This window comes from Plasmodium yoelii (genome assembly GCF_900002385.2).
Source record: "Plasmodium yoelii strain 17X genome assembly, chromosome: 11".
NCBI lineage: Eukaryota > Apicomplexa > Aconoidasida > Haemosporida > Plasmodiidae > Plasmodium > Plasmodium yoelii.
The window spans coordinates 1,310,109-1,327,273 of record NC_036183.2 but is presented as its reverse complement, the minus strand read 5'-3'; the positions used below and the strand labels follow the sequence as shown (position 1 = coordinate 1,327,273).

Below are 17,165 nucleotides of genomic sequence, written 5' to 3'. Positions count from 1 at the left end.
CATTAATGTTAAAGTTAACTTTTAACTCTCAATTTATTTAAGCATTTCGTTTTTATTTAAGCATTCCTTTTTATTTTCCTGTGTGCATATTTTCAACATACACAACACCCAATATTATTACAAAATACATTGATACAATATTGTATAAGATTTGACTATATATATATAGCATGGATAAAACCCTGATAAGTGTGTATACGCTAGCTTATTACTACTCTACTACTACTATTATTATTATTATTATTACTACTACTATGCATGGTTGAATACAAAGCAGAGTGGAAAAAATACAATGTACTTATAGCAACACACCCAAAATAATAAGTGTAATTATTTTTTTATTAAATTAAAAAAAAAAAAAAATATATATATGCATAATATAGCAATAATTCATCTTAATATTATATGCCATATTAACAATGTAAATAAATGTGGTTACACATGTTGTATATTTCCAAATGGCTAGAAAATATGTTGTATTTATTAATTTGGTTAATATGAAAATAGGAGACAATTTTATATCTTTAAAAAATATGATCACATATTATTTATAATTCAAATTTGAATGAAAAAAGTATGAATTTAAAAACCTTCCCTTTTAACTATGAATTAAAAATTTATTTTTTTAATTGGTCATGAAAAGATAAATATGTTATTTTACTTTATTTTGTTTTGCTTTATTTTGTTTTGCTTTATTTTATTTTATTTTATTCTAAATAAAGGCAATTGCATTAATAACAACTTTACCTACTATATTAGGGTCACACTTATTTTAAATGCTCATATAATGTAGTATGTATATATATGCTTATTTTTTTTTGCCAACAAAATTATAATAATTTTACAATATTTTCGACGTATTATTTCATAGTATATTTAAATAATTTTAACATAAAACATTAAATATAATAAACATATTTGTAAAATATATTTTTACATTTTTTTGCATATACAAAAGAAAAAAATTATTATACAAATTTAGCGGTAAAGCAAATTCAAAGATTCGAATAAGGGCGAAGCCAACAATATGCATAATGTACAATTATATATATAACAAAAATTATAATACATTATAATCATATAACTTAACCATATAACATTTTTAATGCAATAATAAAGCAGATAACACAATTTATATTACACTTTAGAAAATATATATTCTGTTCATTTTTATCAAGTTTATATATATATATAATATTTTTGCGATTAAATATGTAGTGCCTCTGAAAATATTAATGATTAAATGAAAATTGATTTTTAAATGTTAAAAAAATATTATGTATATATGGGTTAATCAAAATAAATAAATAAATGTAATATATAATATAATACATAATAAAGTATAGAAAATAAATCACATAATCTTTGTAAAAATTGTTATACAAATTTAATTCTAAATTTGTGTAATATTAATAATTTCATTTAGTTTATTATATTTTTTAAACATTCTCACCAAATTGTTTGTTTATCAATAATTATATAAATATTTAAAAAAAAAAAATTTTTTTTTTTAATAAAATATTTTAACGTATATTTTTTAAAGATATTAAATATCACATTGGAAAACTAGCAAAATATATATTATCCTTTTCAATATTTATAAATTAATGTCAAAATGAATATATTTCGATTAATAGGCGATTTTTTACATTTAATAAGTATGTATATACTTATTATGAAACTAAAGAAATCGAAAAACTGTATAGGAATATCATGTCGTATGCAAGAGTTGTATTTAATAGTCTTTTTATGTAGGTAAGTATAATGTATTTTTTTCAAGTTTGGTAAATATCACAAGCATATATAATTGTACTTTTCCCCTATGTAACTATATATACATATAATTGCACTCTGATTATTATTTTGTATATAATTCGATTTCTTATATTGGTTGCCATTGCTTCTAATTATGCATACTCATGTATACTCATGCATACTTATTTATATGTACTTATTTATATATATATTTTTTTTTTTTTTTTTTTTTTTTTTTTTTTTCGGTAACAGATATATAGACCTCTTCTTTGTGTTTGTCAGCTTTTATAACACAATTATGAAAATAACTTTTATATTAACTATTGCATATACGATATATTTGATTCGATTTAAATTACCAATTTCTCAAACATATAATAGAAAAGTGGATAATTTTAAGAGCGAAAAATATTTGATACCTCCATGTATAGGTACTTCAATTAGAGACTAAAAAAAAACATATCTCCAAATGTGTATATATATATTGACACAAATAAGATTGTATTGCCATTTTTACCATTTTTACCATTTTTACCATTTATTTATATCATTATTTTTTTATTTCCTTCCCTCTTTTTCAGTTTTGAGTCTACTAACATGTAAGACATACAATCTTTACAACATTCTATGGTCCTTTTCAATTTGGCTAGAAAGCGTTGCAATATTACCACAGTTAGTATTATTAGAAAAACAAAGAGAAGTTGAAAATATAACATCTCATTATGTTATTACAATGGGTATGTATCGTGCTTTTTATATTTTGAATTGGGTATATCGATATTTTTTTGATCCAAAACCATATATAAATGTCGTAGGATGGTTAGGAGGCTTAATACAAACATTATTATATATCGATTTCTTTTATTATTTTGCACTTGCCAAATGGTATGGGAAAAAATTAGTATTGCCATTTAATGGAGAAGTTTAATTTTATTTATAATTTAAATTTTTTTTAAATTTTATACCATTGTAAGGTTGTTATATATAAAAGTTGTAAGAAGAATATAATTATGATTGCCCGATTAAGTGAAAAAAAAAAAAAAAAAAAAATAATAAATATCGAAATAAATACCGAAATAAACACCGAATAAACATCAAATAAACGTCGAAATAAACACCAAATGAATATCAAATAATAATGATTGCAGAAAAACATATTTTTAAATGGTTTTATATGTTTTATTTAATCTACAAAATAAATAGCTTGATAATTTTAACAAAAAATTTGAAAATATATATATTTGATTATACTCTTTTGCGTATAAAATTTTTGCATATGCAAAAATAAATACAAGAAAAACAAATTAATTTGACTCATTTAGGAATATTCTTAAAATTCCTTTGTGTATATTTATCCAAATATATATATATAATTTTCTTTATATTATATACATTTTTTAATGATATTATTACACTTTTTTATTTTCCATACAAAAAATTATTTTATAGTTATATGGTTACTATTGCACATGATATTTTTTTTTTTAGTTAACTTTATATGAATATATATATTCATATCTTTTTTTATAATTTAAAAGAATGCATATATATATGCATACTTATTATGTATACATTGTTTTTTTTTTTTTTTTCCTAATTATATATCAACTTAATTTTAAGTACATTGTACTTATGTTTTTAAAATAATTAAAAAAATTATTATTACAATATTTATGCAAAGCTAGCATATCTCATTATATATAATCCCATATACACATAACTATTTATACATATACAACATATTCTATATTTGCAAACATACTTTGACATTTCCCTTTCCATTACGCTTTTGAATTTGTGTGCAAATAAATAATTGTCTACATGTATATAGCATATAACATATACAATATGTACAAACTTAAATATTGCATTATTGGGTAATAGTATAAAATGTGTACAATCTTTCGATATCTACAATGAAGAATTATTTTAATAACAATTTTTGCACACTTTTTCTCTCTGCCATTATTTCGAGACATTTAAATTGATTGAATCTTAATATGTTGGTACACATAAATTTATGAATATTATATAAACAAAAAAATTAAAAATAAAAATAAAAATAAAATATAAGTTAAAAAATTAAATATAAGTTAAAAAATAAAAATTAAATATAAGTTAAATAAGAAATCGAATAAAAACACATGGATTTCTAAATAGTTGTAAAATTCAAATCGGATACTGTTTTATTTCGTAAAAGAGCTTTGGTAAATCGTGTTTTACATACAGAACATGAAATTCTTTCCTTGTTTGTTTGAGAATCTTTTTCAGAACAATAAATAGCCAAACAACATGAACATATATAAGCTATATCAATTTGTTTATTATGACATGTACATACAGCTATATTAGTATCTTCATTTAAATATGTATTTGAAAAATATTTTCTAGAATGAGTAGAAGGTAAAAACCAAAACATTATAGTTTGAGTTAGTATATCTTCAACATTATCACCACAATTGATACTTAAAAAAATACTATTATCTATATACAATCCATTAGTTATATTACAAATTTGTTCTAATATTTGAGTTTTATGATTAAGAGAAAATACGTCAATTATTATTTTATTTCGTTTAGCATTATATGCTATATTCATTAACTGTGTATACTGATTTGTATAAAAATGGCTTTTTGATATATCAAGTAGAAATATTCTAGAATTAATATTTTCATATAAATTACATATTCTATTATTATAACACAAAGCAATTGCTAAAGCTGATGATAATGTACTTTCGACCATTTCATAGGTCTTGGTATTATTATTATTATCCTTGATAAAATTTATTAACTTGTCATATGCATTAGTACAATAATCATTTTCTGTTAAATTATTTTTTGTATAAGATATATAATTTTCATATATTATTTTGGAATTACCTGAACAGGTAGCTATTATACATATTCTTTCTGAACTGCTCATAAAACAATAAAATCGCGTAAATTGAAAAACGGATTTTAAAAATTGAGACAATTTTACAGTTTTTATATTATTCTTATCAAACTTTATTTTTAATCCTTGGCTCCATATTAAAAAATTTACATCAATTACTAAAATTAAATGGCTCATAGCCAGTTTTTTATCCTTCACACTTTCCCCATTTGTTCCATCAACTTCTTCATTCTTGTGCATTATTTATTCGTTATTAAAAAAAGGAATATTTTTTTTTTTTTTTTTCAGTCTATAAATCTATTAAATTCATATGATAAAAATTGGATTTCATATAGTTAGTGAAAATAACTATGCCCCTATAGTTGATAACTTTTTTTTTCCCAAATAATATATATAATTATTCCAACTTATTTGTGTATATTTTTATTTTTTTTTTATAAAACAACAATATACATGTACGTTCAGAATTTATATGATATAATATATGAATATTATTTTTTTTTTTCTGACATATTCATAATGTATATAAAGCACCAACTTTACTAGGTAAAAGAATGCATAGGGAATTAGGGGAAAAATAAAATGGTGAAAAAAATGCAAGAATAAATAGCAAAGAAAATATTAAAAAAAATACATACACATATAGTAATTTTTTATATTATTACCCCAGCTTTATATATCTATATTGTTATTACACCTACAAATACATTAGCTGTATAATTTAAACTATCACAAATAATAATGATAATAATAATAATAAAAATAGCCTTTATTTTTTATATTCTTAACATTATTAATAAAGTAAAAAGGAATAAAAAATGGCATATCCTACATAGTTTTTTTAAATGTAAAATACACCATTCTTATTATATATACATAAAAGTGTGGATAATGTAAAGAACCATTAACAATTTTTTTTAATTTTAAATGTATTTTATGTTTTTTTTTGTTTTTTTTTGGTTTTTTTTACAAATTTATATACCTTATATGGAATTTCACCCTCATTTTATTAATGCATATAAATATTGTATAGGCATAGTAAGAAGGTATGTATAGTGTAATTATTACAAATATAAAATGTTAAAGTCAAAATGACATGAAAAAAATAAAAATGTGAAAAAGTGACAAAAAATAAAGAAATAATCAAAGTTAGTAAAGCAATTATAAAAAAAAAAAAAATTATAAATTTTAACTAACAGGTGTAAGGTCGGATAATGATTGGATATTTTTTTTATGTAATAATGAGATATCTATATGTTTTTGAAGAAGTGTTGAATTTTCAAATTTTCTCAAACATATAAAACAAATATTTAAATTAGCAATATTTTCTTGATGGTGATTAATATTATTTATGTCATTATAATTGTTAGTAACTCGAATATTATTAATTGAATTTCCATCCCTTATATTATTAATATTATCATTATAATTATTTATATTTTCTACTACTTGATTATTATTATATAATTTTTCATGATTTTCATTATAATTATTTTCATGTTTAGATTTTTGATCAATTTTATCATCATTAATATTAATAGTGTTATTATTATAGTGTCCTTTTTTTTTTTTTTTTTTTAATTCGTCAAGATCTGACAAATCATTATCATCATCAGCTGAATCTGTCGAAAAATGTTTTTTAATTATATCATTTTGTTTTTTATTTTTTTCTAAATTAATTTCATTTATGTTCATTTTTTCCATATTTTGTTTTGATGCTAAGGCAATCATTTTGGCTTTTTCCACAATATTTGATATTTTCATATTAATCTTATTATTTTCGCTAGTTCTACGATTATCTATTTCATTATCATTTTTATTAATTTGATATATTTTCGGATCTTCTTGATTTATTTCATTTTTTATGTTTTTATTGTATACCTCATCACTACCTTGTATTGATTCACAATTTTGTTCATAACTTGTTTTATAATTTATTTGAGAACTATCCGTATAAAATCGAACAAGACATTTTGAATTTTCATTCCATATATAATAACCATTTGCTAAGGACATATAAAATGATGTATTATTATCAAAATATATTTGATAAGTTGGATGATAATAATATTTACTATTATAATCAAAAAAGAATTCAGTTAGCTGTGGTTTTTCATTTTTTAAAATAATAATTTGTGATGACCAGTTCAGAAAATATGTGTAATTAATAATATTAGTATTTATTATAGCTTCTAAATAGTTAATAAAAAAATTAAAATATGATATAGAATTGTTAATTTGAGAAGCAGATGATTTATGAATATTTAATTTAGCTAGTTGTATACATTCAAAAAAAACTGATTTTTCTTTTTGATATATATAATCTAATTTTAAATAATTATTTTGAAATTTAACATAATAATTTCCATCTAATTCTTTCATCATTTTTTCAGAAAAAAATTCATTATTAAACTCGATAACACAAAACCCTTTTCTTTTATTAGACCCTTTAATATCATTAAATAGATATAAATATTTAACATTTCTTTTTTCAAACATTTCATTTAAAAATGTTAATATATCTTTATTTGGTATATTTCCATCTATATCTTTTAAAATTAGCATATTCGTTTTTTCTTTATCGTTCAGAATTTGTTGTGTTCCTTTTTCCACATTTATATTGCTATTAAGAAAGTCAAATTTGTTGTTATTATTATTACTACTACTACTATTATTATTATTGTTACTATCGTTAGTGTCATTATTATTTGTATAGAGCAATGAATTATTGTATCCTTGAACATATTTCCCAGTATGTTTTAATTCCTTTTCTCCATTTTTTAAATCAAAATTTGTTTGTTTTTCAAAATCGAGAAGATTAGAATAATTCGCTACATTTTCATTAACAATTTGTGTAGAATTTATATGAAAATTACTTAAGGTTTCATTTGTAGTAAATTTTGATAAATAATTTGAACAATTATTACTATTTTGTGTATTTATAATTTTATTATGATTTAAAAAAAATGATGATGCAATAGAATTCTTTTCATTATCTATTAATTTAGCATCTGTAGTTTTATCTGCCTTACATAAATGACATGTAATTCGTCTAGAAAAATTTAAAAAATTACAAGATGAACATATCCAATCACTATATTTTTTTAATAGATGTTTTTCTTCATGTATATTATTATTTTTTTTTTTTAATTTAAATAATGGAAATATATATGAAATTATATTATTTTTAATTGTGATGGAATAATTACTAAGTTCATAAAGAGAAAATAATTTTCTACTTGCTTCACTTGATGGAAATTCAATTATACAACATGTATTATCAGTGATTGTATTTTCAATTTGCGAATTTATTATATTATGTTGATATATATAATTAAAATAAAAATTATTTTTTAAAAATTCTAAATCTTCTCTAACAAATAATTCATCACATGTAGAAAAATAAGATAATTTATTTATATATATATTAATAGGTAAAGAGAACCCATTATTGATAGCTACATTTCTGATTACATCATCGATTTCTTCTTCTGTTGTATCATTTTCTATTTTATATATATAAATAAATCTTGATAATTCAATATTAGGTCTTTTTTCTAAATATTCATCTAAATTTTTTATATATTTTGTATTATCATCATATTCTTTATTATTTTTTTTATATTTTTTATTTTTATCTGAATGTGTATAACGTATTTCACTATCATTTTCATTTTCATTTTCATCATTATTATAATTTCGAGATCTTTTCCTTTCTTTACTCTTAATGTCTGTTTTAAAATGTTTATCATATTTTCTTTCATTATTATTTTTATAATATACATCAAAATTAGTTCTCCTTTTATTTTCTGTCTCAAAATAGTTATTATTTTTATGATGCCAATCATCATAATTTTTATTATTAAAATGTTCTCTATATCCTTTTCCTATTTTTCTGGAACTGTCCCAATTTTCTCTTTCTCTTTCTCTTCTATTTCCATTTTCTTTATCATATTCACTATCCCAATTATTTTTTATTTTTTCATTTCTATCCCTATAATTATTATCTTTGTATTTTCTATTTTTCGATGACATTATATATGAACCATTTATTTAGCATGCTCCTATTTCCTTTCCTTCCACAGTTTCATATTCGTTTACTTATATTATCTATATATCTATCTATATATATATATATATATATATTTTTTTTTTTTTTTTTTTTACAATCTATTCGTTAACACTTCTTAAAAATACAAAGGGCTTATTTCATCATAGTGTGGTTTTATTTCATATAATGGCATTGGTTAAATTTGCGTTTTTTTTTAACACCTAATTATGATCTGTTTTCCTTTTATATTTTTTCTGCATACTTATGTTAATCGCTTTAATAGTCGCTTTTAATTTTTGTGAAAGATTATATCCAGTTATATACTAGCTGAACTTTGGATGTATAAATTAAAAAAAAAAAAAAAAAAAAATTATACCAAAAAAAGCACGAAAATTATACCAAAAAAAGCACGAAAATTATACTAAAAAAAGCACGAAAATTATACTAAAAAAAGCACAAAAATTATATTAAAAAAAGAGGAATAATGAATATTGCTTTAGTGAAATATAAAAATAATATATACAATTTTTTTCACTTTCAAAAAAGGTAGAGAAATATATATGTATATACAAATTTATAAATAAATATATATAGATTGCTCAATGCACATTTTAGAATATACTTTAAAATGAAATAAATAGGAGAAAAAGAAAAGACTTAAAAATATGGTAAATATATGTTTATTCAATTTTTAAGATAAAAATAAATAACTAAAATAATGTTGTAAATAAATATATAAAATTGTATGACATATTTTACTATTTTCATACAAACTATTAATTTTTTTTTTTTTTTTTTTGTTAAATTATAGATTAGCCATTTTTCTTTACCCTTCAAAAAAATCAAAAAAATCAAAAAAAATCAAAAAAATCAAAAAAATCAAAAAAAACAAAAAAATCAAAAAAAATCAAAAAAACAAAAAAAACAAAAAAAACAAAAAAAACAAAAAAAACAAAAAATAAGCAGGGTGAAGGATATAGAGAACATAAATATGTAAATTAAAATTTCGAAAGTTTGGAAATGATGTTAAAGACAAATTAATTCTCTTTATTTCAATTTGGTACATCATATATTGGGAAAATAAATATTACAATCATAAAAATGGAAATATTTACTGGCATACTAATAGTGTTGGTACTATTTTTTATATATGATTACAATTTTTGTTCAAAAGCATTGATATTTTATATAGGTGATAAATCTTTAAACATTTTAAAAAAGTAAGATATAAATAATTCAAATTTTTTATGTTCTTTTGTTATTATAATTTTTAGCTTGATACAAAACCAACACAAGAATGTGTATTCCATACTTGATAAAATAAAAAACGAAAATTTTCATTTTATTATACAATAATATAAATATATATACACTTTTTTTCTATTTTATAATTTTCTTTTCAATAGATGTAGTAGCATTGAACGAACATATAGAAGTACTGTTTATTTGGTTTATCCATTTTTACAGGATATTTTTATACATGTATTTTATTTTTATTTAGAAAAAAAAAAAGAATATTTAAGTTATTTAATTTCTGAAAATTCAAAAATAAAAAAGAAAATAAATAAGAATGATGAAGAAAATGAAGAAATGTTTGTCCAAATATATATAATAATAAAAAAATGGATATATTTCAACATTTTGAAACTATTTTTTTTTATAATTGAATATTTAAATATATATGAAAATATAAATTTACAGGGTTATATAAATACAAGAGAAGTACTAAATAATAATAACTTTGGAGTAGTAATACTTGATTATTATTTACCAAATGCTACTATAAAAAAAAAAAAAAAAAATAATAATAATAAAAAAGAAAACCAAATAAATTTATCTAATCATAATGAAAATTATATAATAGATTTATACGATTTAATAAATATTAAACAAGAACAAAAAATCAAATTAATTTTAATTGATAAGAAATGGAAACAAATATTAAATATAAAAAATGTAGAATCTCATGATGTTCATTATTTATATATACAAGATAGTGTAATAATACAATATGTTCAATTTTTAAGAATCTTTAAAAATAAAATTTTGAACACATCTAGCAATATATCTCCAAATTATAAAGATGTTGAAATTTTATCAAATATATTATTTTCATCTACAGAATCAGAAAATGAAATAACAAATAAAATGGTGAACTATTGTTTAAAGAAGGAGGAACAGCAACATGGGGTACAAACAGAAAACCATCATGACAAGAAAAATGTAGAAACGCATTTAAATCAAAAAAGGGCCGAAAAAAGGGCCGAAAAAAATGATGGAAAAAATGATGGAAAAAAGGCCGAAAAAAAAGAACAAAATGATGAGATAAATAATTCTAAAAATCCAGAAAAAAATACAGAAACCAAATTAAGAGACAAGTTATACGAAAATTTAAAAAAATGTGAATATAAAAACATAAAGGGCATAATTATTATCGTCCCAGAAATGTTTTATAACTATGTAAATGTTAAAGAGATGCAAAATAATATACCAATTTATTATCTTCTGACAAAAAATGTAAAAATAGACACGTTTACTGTTATAGCTAAATTATTAGGATATATATGTGTTCATGTACATATTAATATTAATTTTGGATTATCGATTCCATATCTTTTTAATTCTAAAAATATAAATATGTTAGATATATTATATAATTTTAATATCGATCAAAATTTATTTATTAGAGATTATATATTTCCTGATTTTAACTATCTAAACAAAACCGAAAAATATAACAAAAATAATCCAAAATTTATGGGAAATAATCCAAATTTTATGGGAAATAATCCAAAATTTATGGGAAATAATCCAAAATTTATGGGAAATAATCCAAAATTTATGGGAAATAATCCAAAATTTATGGGAAATAACCCAAAATTTATGGGAAATAACCCAAAATTTGTGGGAAATAACCCCAAATTTGTGGGAAATAATAATTTTTTAAAAAAAAAAAAAAAAAAAAATATAAATTCACCATTATTTTCATGCCCATTCTCATTTTTTACTGACAATTATAATGACATTAATATTTCCATGTCACATTTTAAAAGTATTTTTAAAAATTATAATTTTATTTTTCTTAGTTTTAATGATGGAACAAATATATTATTAAATTATTTTTTGGAAAAATTATTAAAAAAAAAAATAAATAAAAATACAACTAAACATACAAAACATCATTTTAATTTTCATAATATTAATCCATATAATTATCAAGTTAATCAATTTTATAAAAATAAATTTAAAGATACTAAAAATTCTGTAAATAATATTACATATATAGATCATAAACAAAATGTGAATGAAAAAATAAATAGTCAAAATAAAAGTGATGAAGAAAAAGATACTGTTAATAGGCAACATAATAAAAATATTATGAGTTTATTTTTTAAAGATAAAAATAAATGTGATAATAATAGTAAATATGAAAATGAGATGAATTCAGAATGTAATATAAAAAATAAAAATGCTAAAGATTTTTTTAAAAATATAAAAAAATGGAAAATTGATAAATTTATTTATGGAATAAAAGGAAAAGGACATATTCCAATAGAATCTGTTATAAATGATGATAAATCAGATTTTGAAAAAAATAAACAAAATAATATTATTTTAAAAGATGTTACATCTGATGAACAAGCCACTAATTATATTTCTGTTGGAATCGAATCAGATAATTCGATTGGAAAATTGGAAAATATAGATGTAGAAAAAGAAGAAGATAATGGAATACAAATAAATCCGGAAACATTATATGAAAATCTTGAATGGAATGATGAAGAAAAAATAGAATCTGATGGAGATATCGAAACAGAATCAGAATCAAAATCAAAATTAAATACAACAAATAATGAAATAAAAATAGACAATAATATAGTAGATGCATCTATAGAAGGTGAAACTCCTTCAAACACTCAATCAAAATTAGAAACAGAAATTGAAGAAGAAATCGAAACTGAAATAGAAGCACAAGTAGAAAAAGAACGAAAAAAAAAATACAGTTTTAAATATAATCAAAAATTAAATAATAAACATAAAAAAAAATCTAAAGAAAAAAAAAATAAAATAAATAAAATATATAAATTAAAAAGTTCAAATGATAAACTAAAAAAAAATATAAAAATTAATTATTTTTTAAATCAATCAAAAATTAGTATCTTTGATAAAGAACACAATTCTGATAAAACTCATGATTTTGAATTGTCCGACATAAGCAAAATGCACGAAAATGATGTAAGCGATACAAACGATGTAAATTGTATAAATGCATCTGGCAAAGTGCGTGAGAGTGGTCTAGATGCATCTGGCAAAGTGCGTGAGAGTGGTATAGATGCATCTGGAAAAATGGGTTCCCCCCATTTTGAGCAAAATGAAAGTAAAATGAGTAATGGTTATATAGTTACAGATATAAATGATAAAACAAATTTAAATTCAAAAGAAATTTATAAAAGGAACAGCTCAAATAATAGCAAAAATAATTATAGAAATGATAGTTTGTCACGAAAAAGTAGATATAGGAGTATAAGCGACAAATCTTACGACATAAATGAAACATTTTTTAGAAAAGGGAATGAAAATGGAATGGAAAACGGAATGGGAAATGAAAACGGAATGGGAAATGAAAACGGAATGGGAAATGAAAACGGAATGGGAAATGAAAACGGAATGGGAAATGAAAACGGAATGGAAAATGGAATGGAAAATGAAAACGAAAACGAAGTGGAGGAATATGTTGCCAAGAATAACAATGAAGATGATTTAAAAAGCATAATGACAGAAAATGCAATAAATGATGGGATACCAGAAAATATATCAAGAATGTCTCAAAAATTTCGATATAGTTTTTTTAAAATAAAAAATAAATTTAAATCAAATTTAAATATATCAGATAATAGTAAAAAAGATATAGAAAAAGATAAAATCATAAAAAATTCATTTTTAAATATAAAAAATTCAAGACTAACTGAAGAAGAAAATAAAAGTTATTCAGAAGAAGGTTCTACAGATGAAGAAGAATATGGAAAAAAAAATAAAGAAAAAAAAAATTTTCCAAAAAAAATATGTATATTAATTAACTTCTCATATAATAATATGTTTGATATATTTAATTATCCTGATATTTTCTTATCAGAAAATAAAAATATTAAATTTTCAATAATTCATAAAATAATACATTCAGTAAATATTTTTTTCAATTCTTTTTCAATTTTAATAAAAAAAAAATATTTTTTTTTATGTACAGATAAATTAGAAAAATATTTAAAAGATACATTATTTTATAATTATGATTATGATTTATTTCGAAAAAATAAAGAAATGAAAATACACACTTCTATTATTAATATTATCAATAATGCTCATCTTATAAACTTTCAAAAAAATGCAAAAAAAAATACAAAAAAATATAACTATTTGTCTACTTTTCAAAATGTTTCGAAAGAAATTGATCAAGAAAAATGTATCTCCAACTTAAAAAACGATAATAATAATAATGATAATAGTGATAATAATGATAATAATAATAGTGATCGTAATAATAGTGATAATAATAGTGATCGTAATAATAGTGATAGTTATTATCAACAAAAATATTCCGATGTTATAGAAAATGAAATGAATAATAAAAAGAACCACATCTTAAAAGGATCAAATTTATATGACAGTACCAAAAGCACATGTGCTGGTGGCAAAACAATTTTGAATAACCTTGGTTCTAAAAGAAAACTAATTAGTAATACAAACAGACCGAATATGGAAAATAATCTAACGAGCAAATTAAGCAATGCTCACAATGCTGATGATGCTGATGATGCTGATGATGCTGATGATAGTGATAATGACAATGATAATGACAATGATAATGACAATGACCATGATAATGACCATGATGTATGTATAAAAAAAGATAATCACAATAAAAGTTCAAATATTGTGACTAAAATGGAGGAAAAATATACAAATAAAACAAATTTATTAATACATAAAAAAAAAGATTCAAATTATAAGAATTTGTATGAACATAATAATATTCACAAATGCTTTGATAAAAATAATAAATATAGGACTAAAGAAAATATAGTATATAATAATAATTTACAAGAATGTGAAAATAATTCAAATATAAAAAAAAAAATGAATATATTACATAATAAAGAAAAAAATAAAAACTGGAATAAATCTATAGAATATTATCAAAATTTTAAAGAAGATGTAATGTCTTATTTTTGTACAAAAGAATTATACGAAAGATGGCGTTTTTTTTTTGTTAACACATTATATTTAACACCTCAAGATAATTTTTTATTTAATTTAGTATTTATATATAATGTATATAATTATTTAATATATTTATATGCATGTTTTTATTTTACTGAAAATAAATATCATGATTTTTGTTCAAATCAAAAATTTTATGTATTTATTAATAAAATAAATGAGATAAAAAATAAAAAAGATGAACAAAATTTATGTAGCGAATATATCAAGGGATATAATCGAAATAGTTCAGAAATTATACCCAATTTTCTTCATTATAAAGATTATAAATTAATAAAAGTTTTTTATTATATATCTCAAAATGCTAGTAATGAATTTATTTCTAAAAATATTAAAAACTTTGATTTTCCTATTTTTTTTATATTCTCATCAGATTATAAAAATTTTAATTTCAATCATTTTGATATTTTCAAAATCTCAAAAAATAATAATATTATTTATTTATTATATAAAAGAGGAAATCAGGGATACTTCTTTTCTGGATTCAAACCTTATATATGGATACATAAAATTTTGTTTGGATTAACTGAATCTTTATTTTTATCTTCTTTAGGCTAATTTAACAAGTCTACCCATTTTTCCACTTTTTTTTCCACTTTTTTTGCCATTTTTCCCCCATTTTTTTTGTTAACCTTTGTTTCTCACCCACATTATAAACGTTTGTTGCAACCATCTTTTATTAACAAATATATTATCTACATATTAATCCGATATATATGCCAAACAATGTTTGTGATACTATAGATATACCACAACCTTTCCAATAGGAAATATATTTATAGTTTTGTGCACACACTAACAAAAGCGTTATAATTTTAAGTTAAAAAAAAAGAAGTTAAAAAAAAAGTTAAAAAAAATTTTAGCTGAAAAAAAAATTATGAACATGTGTGCAAAAAACAAGCCAATTTAGGCATAATGTTTTCCCTAATTATGTAAAAATAAAAAAAAAAATAAGCACACAGTTTTTCTTTGTAAAAATAAGATCATTCTCATATTTATAAAGTCCAAATATAGTGCACAGATATCTTTGAACATGCACAGATGGATGAAGTTTATTTCGAAAAAAAAAAAACAATGTGAATAAGATTACAAAAAAAAAAAAAAAAAAAAAAAAAAAAACTAATTTTGGGGTCTCATTTCTATAAGTCTTTGAGCAAATTTTTTATGGTTAAAATTATCAGGATTTATTTCAACAGCTTTGTTTTGATATGATATAGCTTCATTTAATTTTCCTAAATTATCATAACATGAAGCAGATAAAGATAAAACTTCAGTATTGTCTGGTTCTATTTTAAGAATTGCTTCAAAATAAGAAAGAGCAATATTATAGTCAATATATCTATATAAATTCCCCAGTGAAAATAAAGTAGGTATGTGATTAGGGTTTGTAGATAAGATTATTTTAAATGTACGAATAGCTTTATCTACATCATTTGTTTGTTGATATAATACACCCTGTTTATAAATATAATCTATTTTAGAGGGATTATGTGAATATGCTTTATTATAATAAAATAAAGATCTTTCAATATAATCATGTATACAACATAAATCACCAATTTCGTTATATATTGATGCTATTTTTTTGTTTATTGAAATGGTTTCATTATCACTTAAAATTTTTGTATTATTTTTTTCATTTATATTAATACTATTTTCAAGACTCTTATTTAATTGATTATTTGTTCGAATTTCTTGAGGATATATTTCAAATCCTAATACATTCTTATATACACGAGAATTATTTTCTTTCTTTTTTTTTAAATGGCTCAATGCTTTAAAATATAAATCTAAAGATTCTTTATAATTGCAATTCTTTATTTTTCTGGCTTTACTAATGATATCCTGTATATCTGGTTCCTGAAAATAAATATCATCCACATTTGTATAATCTATTGGTTCTAACAGTTTCATGTTAACATAATTATTATATCCTAAATTTCGACTTGATGTTCCTCCCATTGTAGTTGCCAAAATTTAAAGCTTTGATATGTTTATTTTTATGTCTACTTGATAAAAATGCCCTACCCGGTGCTTAGTTTGTCTTCGCCGTGCTTTCGTCGTGGCTTTGCTTTTGCTTTTGCTTTTGCTTTCGTCGTGGCTTTGCTTTTGCTTTTGCTTTCGTCTTGCCTTTGCTTTTGCCTTTGCTTTTCTTTTTTTTTGGCTTTTCTTTTTTTGGCGGTT

The 17,165-nt window shown here is 20.7% G+C and overlaps 5 protein-coding genes across 5 annotated transcripts; 2 read left to right on the top strand and 3 right to left on the bottom strand.

Moving 5' to 3' along the window:
* Nucleotides 1–1,615: 1,615 nt before the first annotated feature.
* PY17X_1131600 (ER lumen protein retaining receptor, putative) lies at nt 1,616–2,683 on the top strand (the record flags this gene model as incomplete). The annotated part of the gene is made up of 3 exons (XM_022956556.1): nt 1,616–1,755; nt 2,008–2,186; nt 2,337–2,683. 3 exons carry the CDS (start codon nt 1,616–1,618, stop codon nt 2,681–2,683), a joined length of 666 nt encoding a protein of 221 aa, XP_022812442.1.
* Nucleotides 2,684–3,907: 1,224 nt separating this feature from the next.
* PY17X_1131500 (RNA polymerase II transcription factor B subunit 4, putative) lies at nt 3,908–4,891 on the bottom strand (the record flags this gene model as incomplete). Its single annotated transcript, XM_719896.1, has 1 exon — nt 3,908–4,891. One exon carries the CDS (start codon nt 4,889–4,891, stop codon nt 3,908–3,910), a length of 984 nt encoding a protein of 327 aa, XP_724989.1.
* Nucleotides 4,892–5,839: 948 nt separating this feature from the next.
* Nucleotides 5,840–8,686, bottom strand: PY17X_1131400 (Ran-binding protein, putative; the record flags this gene model as incomplete). The annotated part of the gene is made up of 1 exon (XM_719895.2): nt 5,840–8,686. The coding sequence occupies one exon, from the start codon at nt 8,684–8,686 to the stop codon at nt 5,840–5,842; it is 2,847 nt and encodes a 948-aa protein (XP_724988.2).
* A 1,117-nt stretch (nt 8,687–9,803) lies between these two features.
* On the top strand, nt 9,804–15,539 carry PY17X_1131300 (conserved Plasmodium protein, unknown function; the record flags this gene model as incomplete). The annotated part of the gene is made up of 2 exons (XM_022956555.1): nt 9,804–9,922; nt 10,109–15,539. The coding sequence occupies 2 exons, from the start codon at nt 9,804–9,806 to the stop codon at nt 15,537–15,539; spliced, it is 5,550 nt and encodes a 1,849-aa protein (XP_022812441.1).
* Nucleotides 15,540–16,100: 561 nt separating this feature from the next.
* PY17X_1131200 (uncharacterized protein) lies at nt 16,101–16,943 on the bottom strand (the record flags this gene model as incomplete). Its single annotated transcript, XM_722156.1, has 1 exon — nt 16,101–16,943. One exon carries the CDS (start codon nt 16,941–16,943, stop codon nt 16,101–16,103), a length of 843 nt encoding a protein of 280 aa, XP_727249.1.
* Nucleotides 16,944–17,165: the final 222 nt, after the last annotated feature.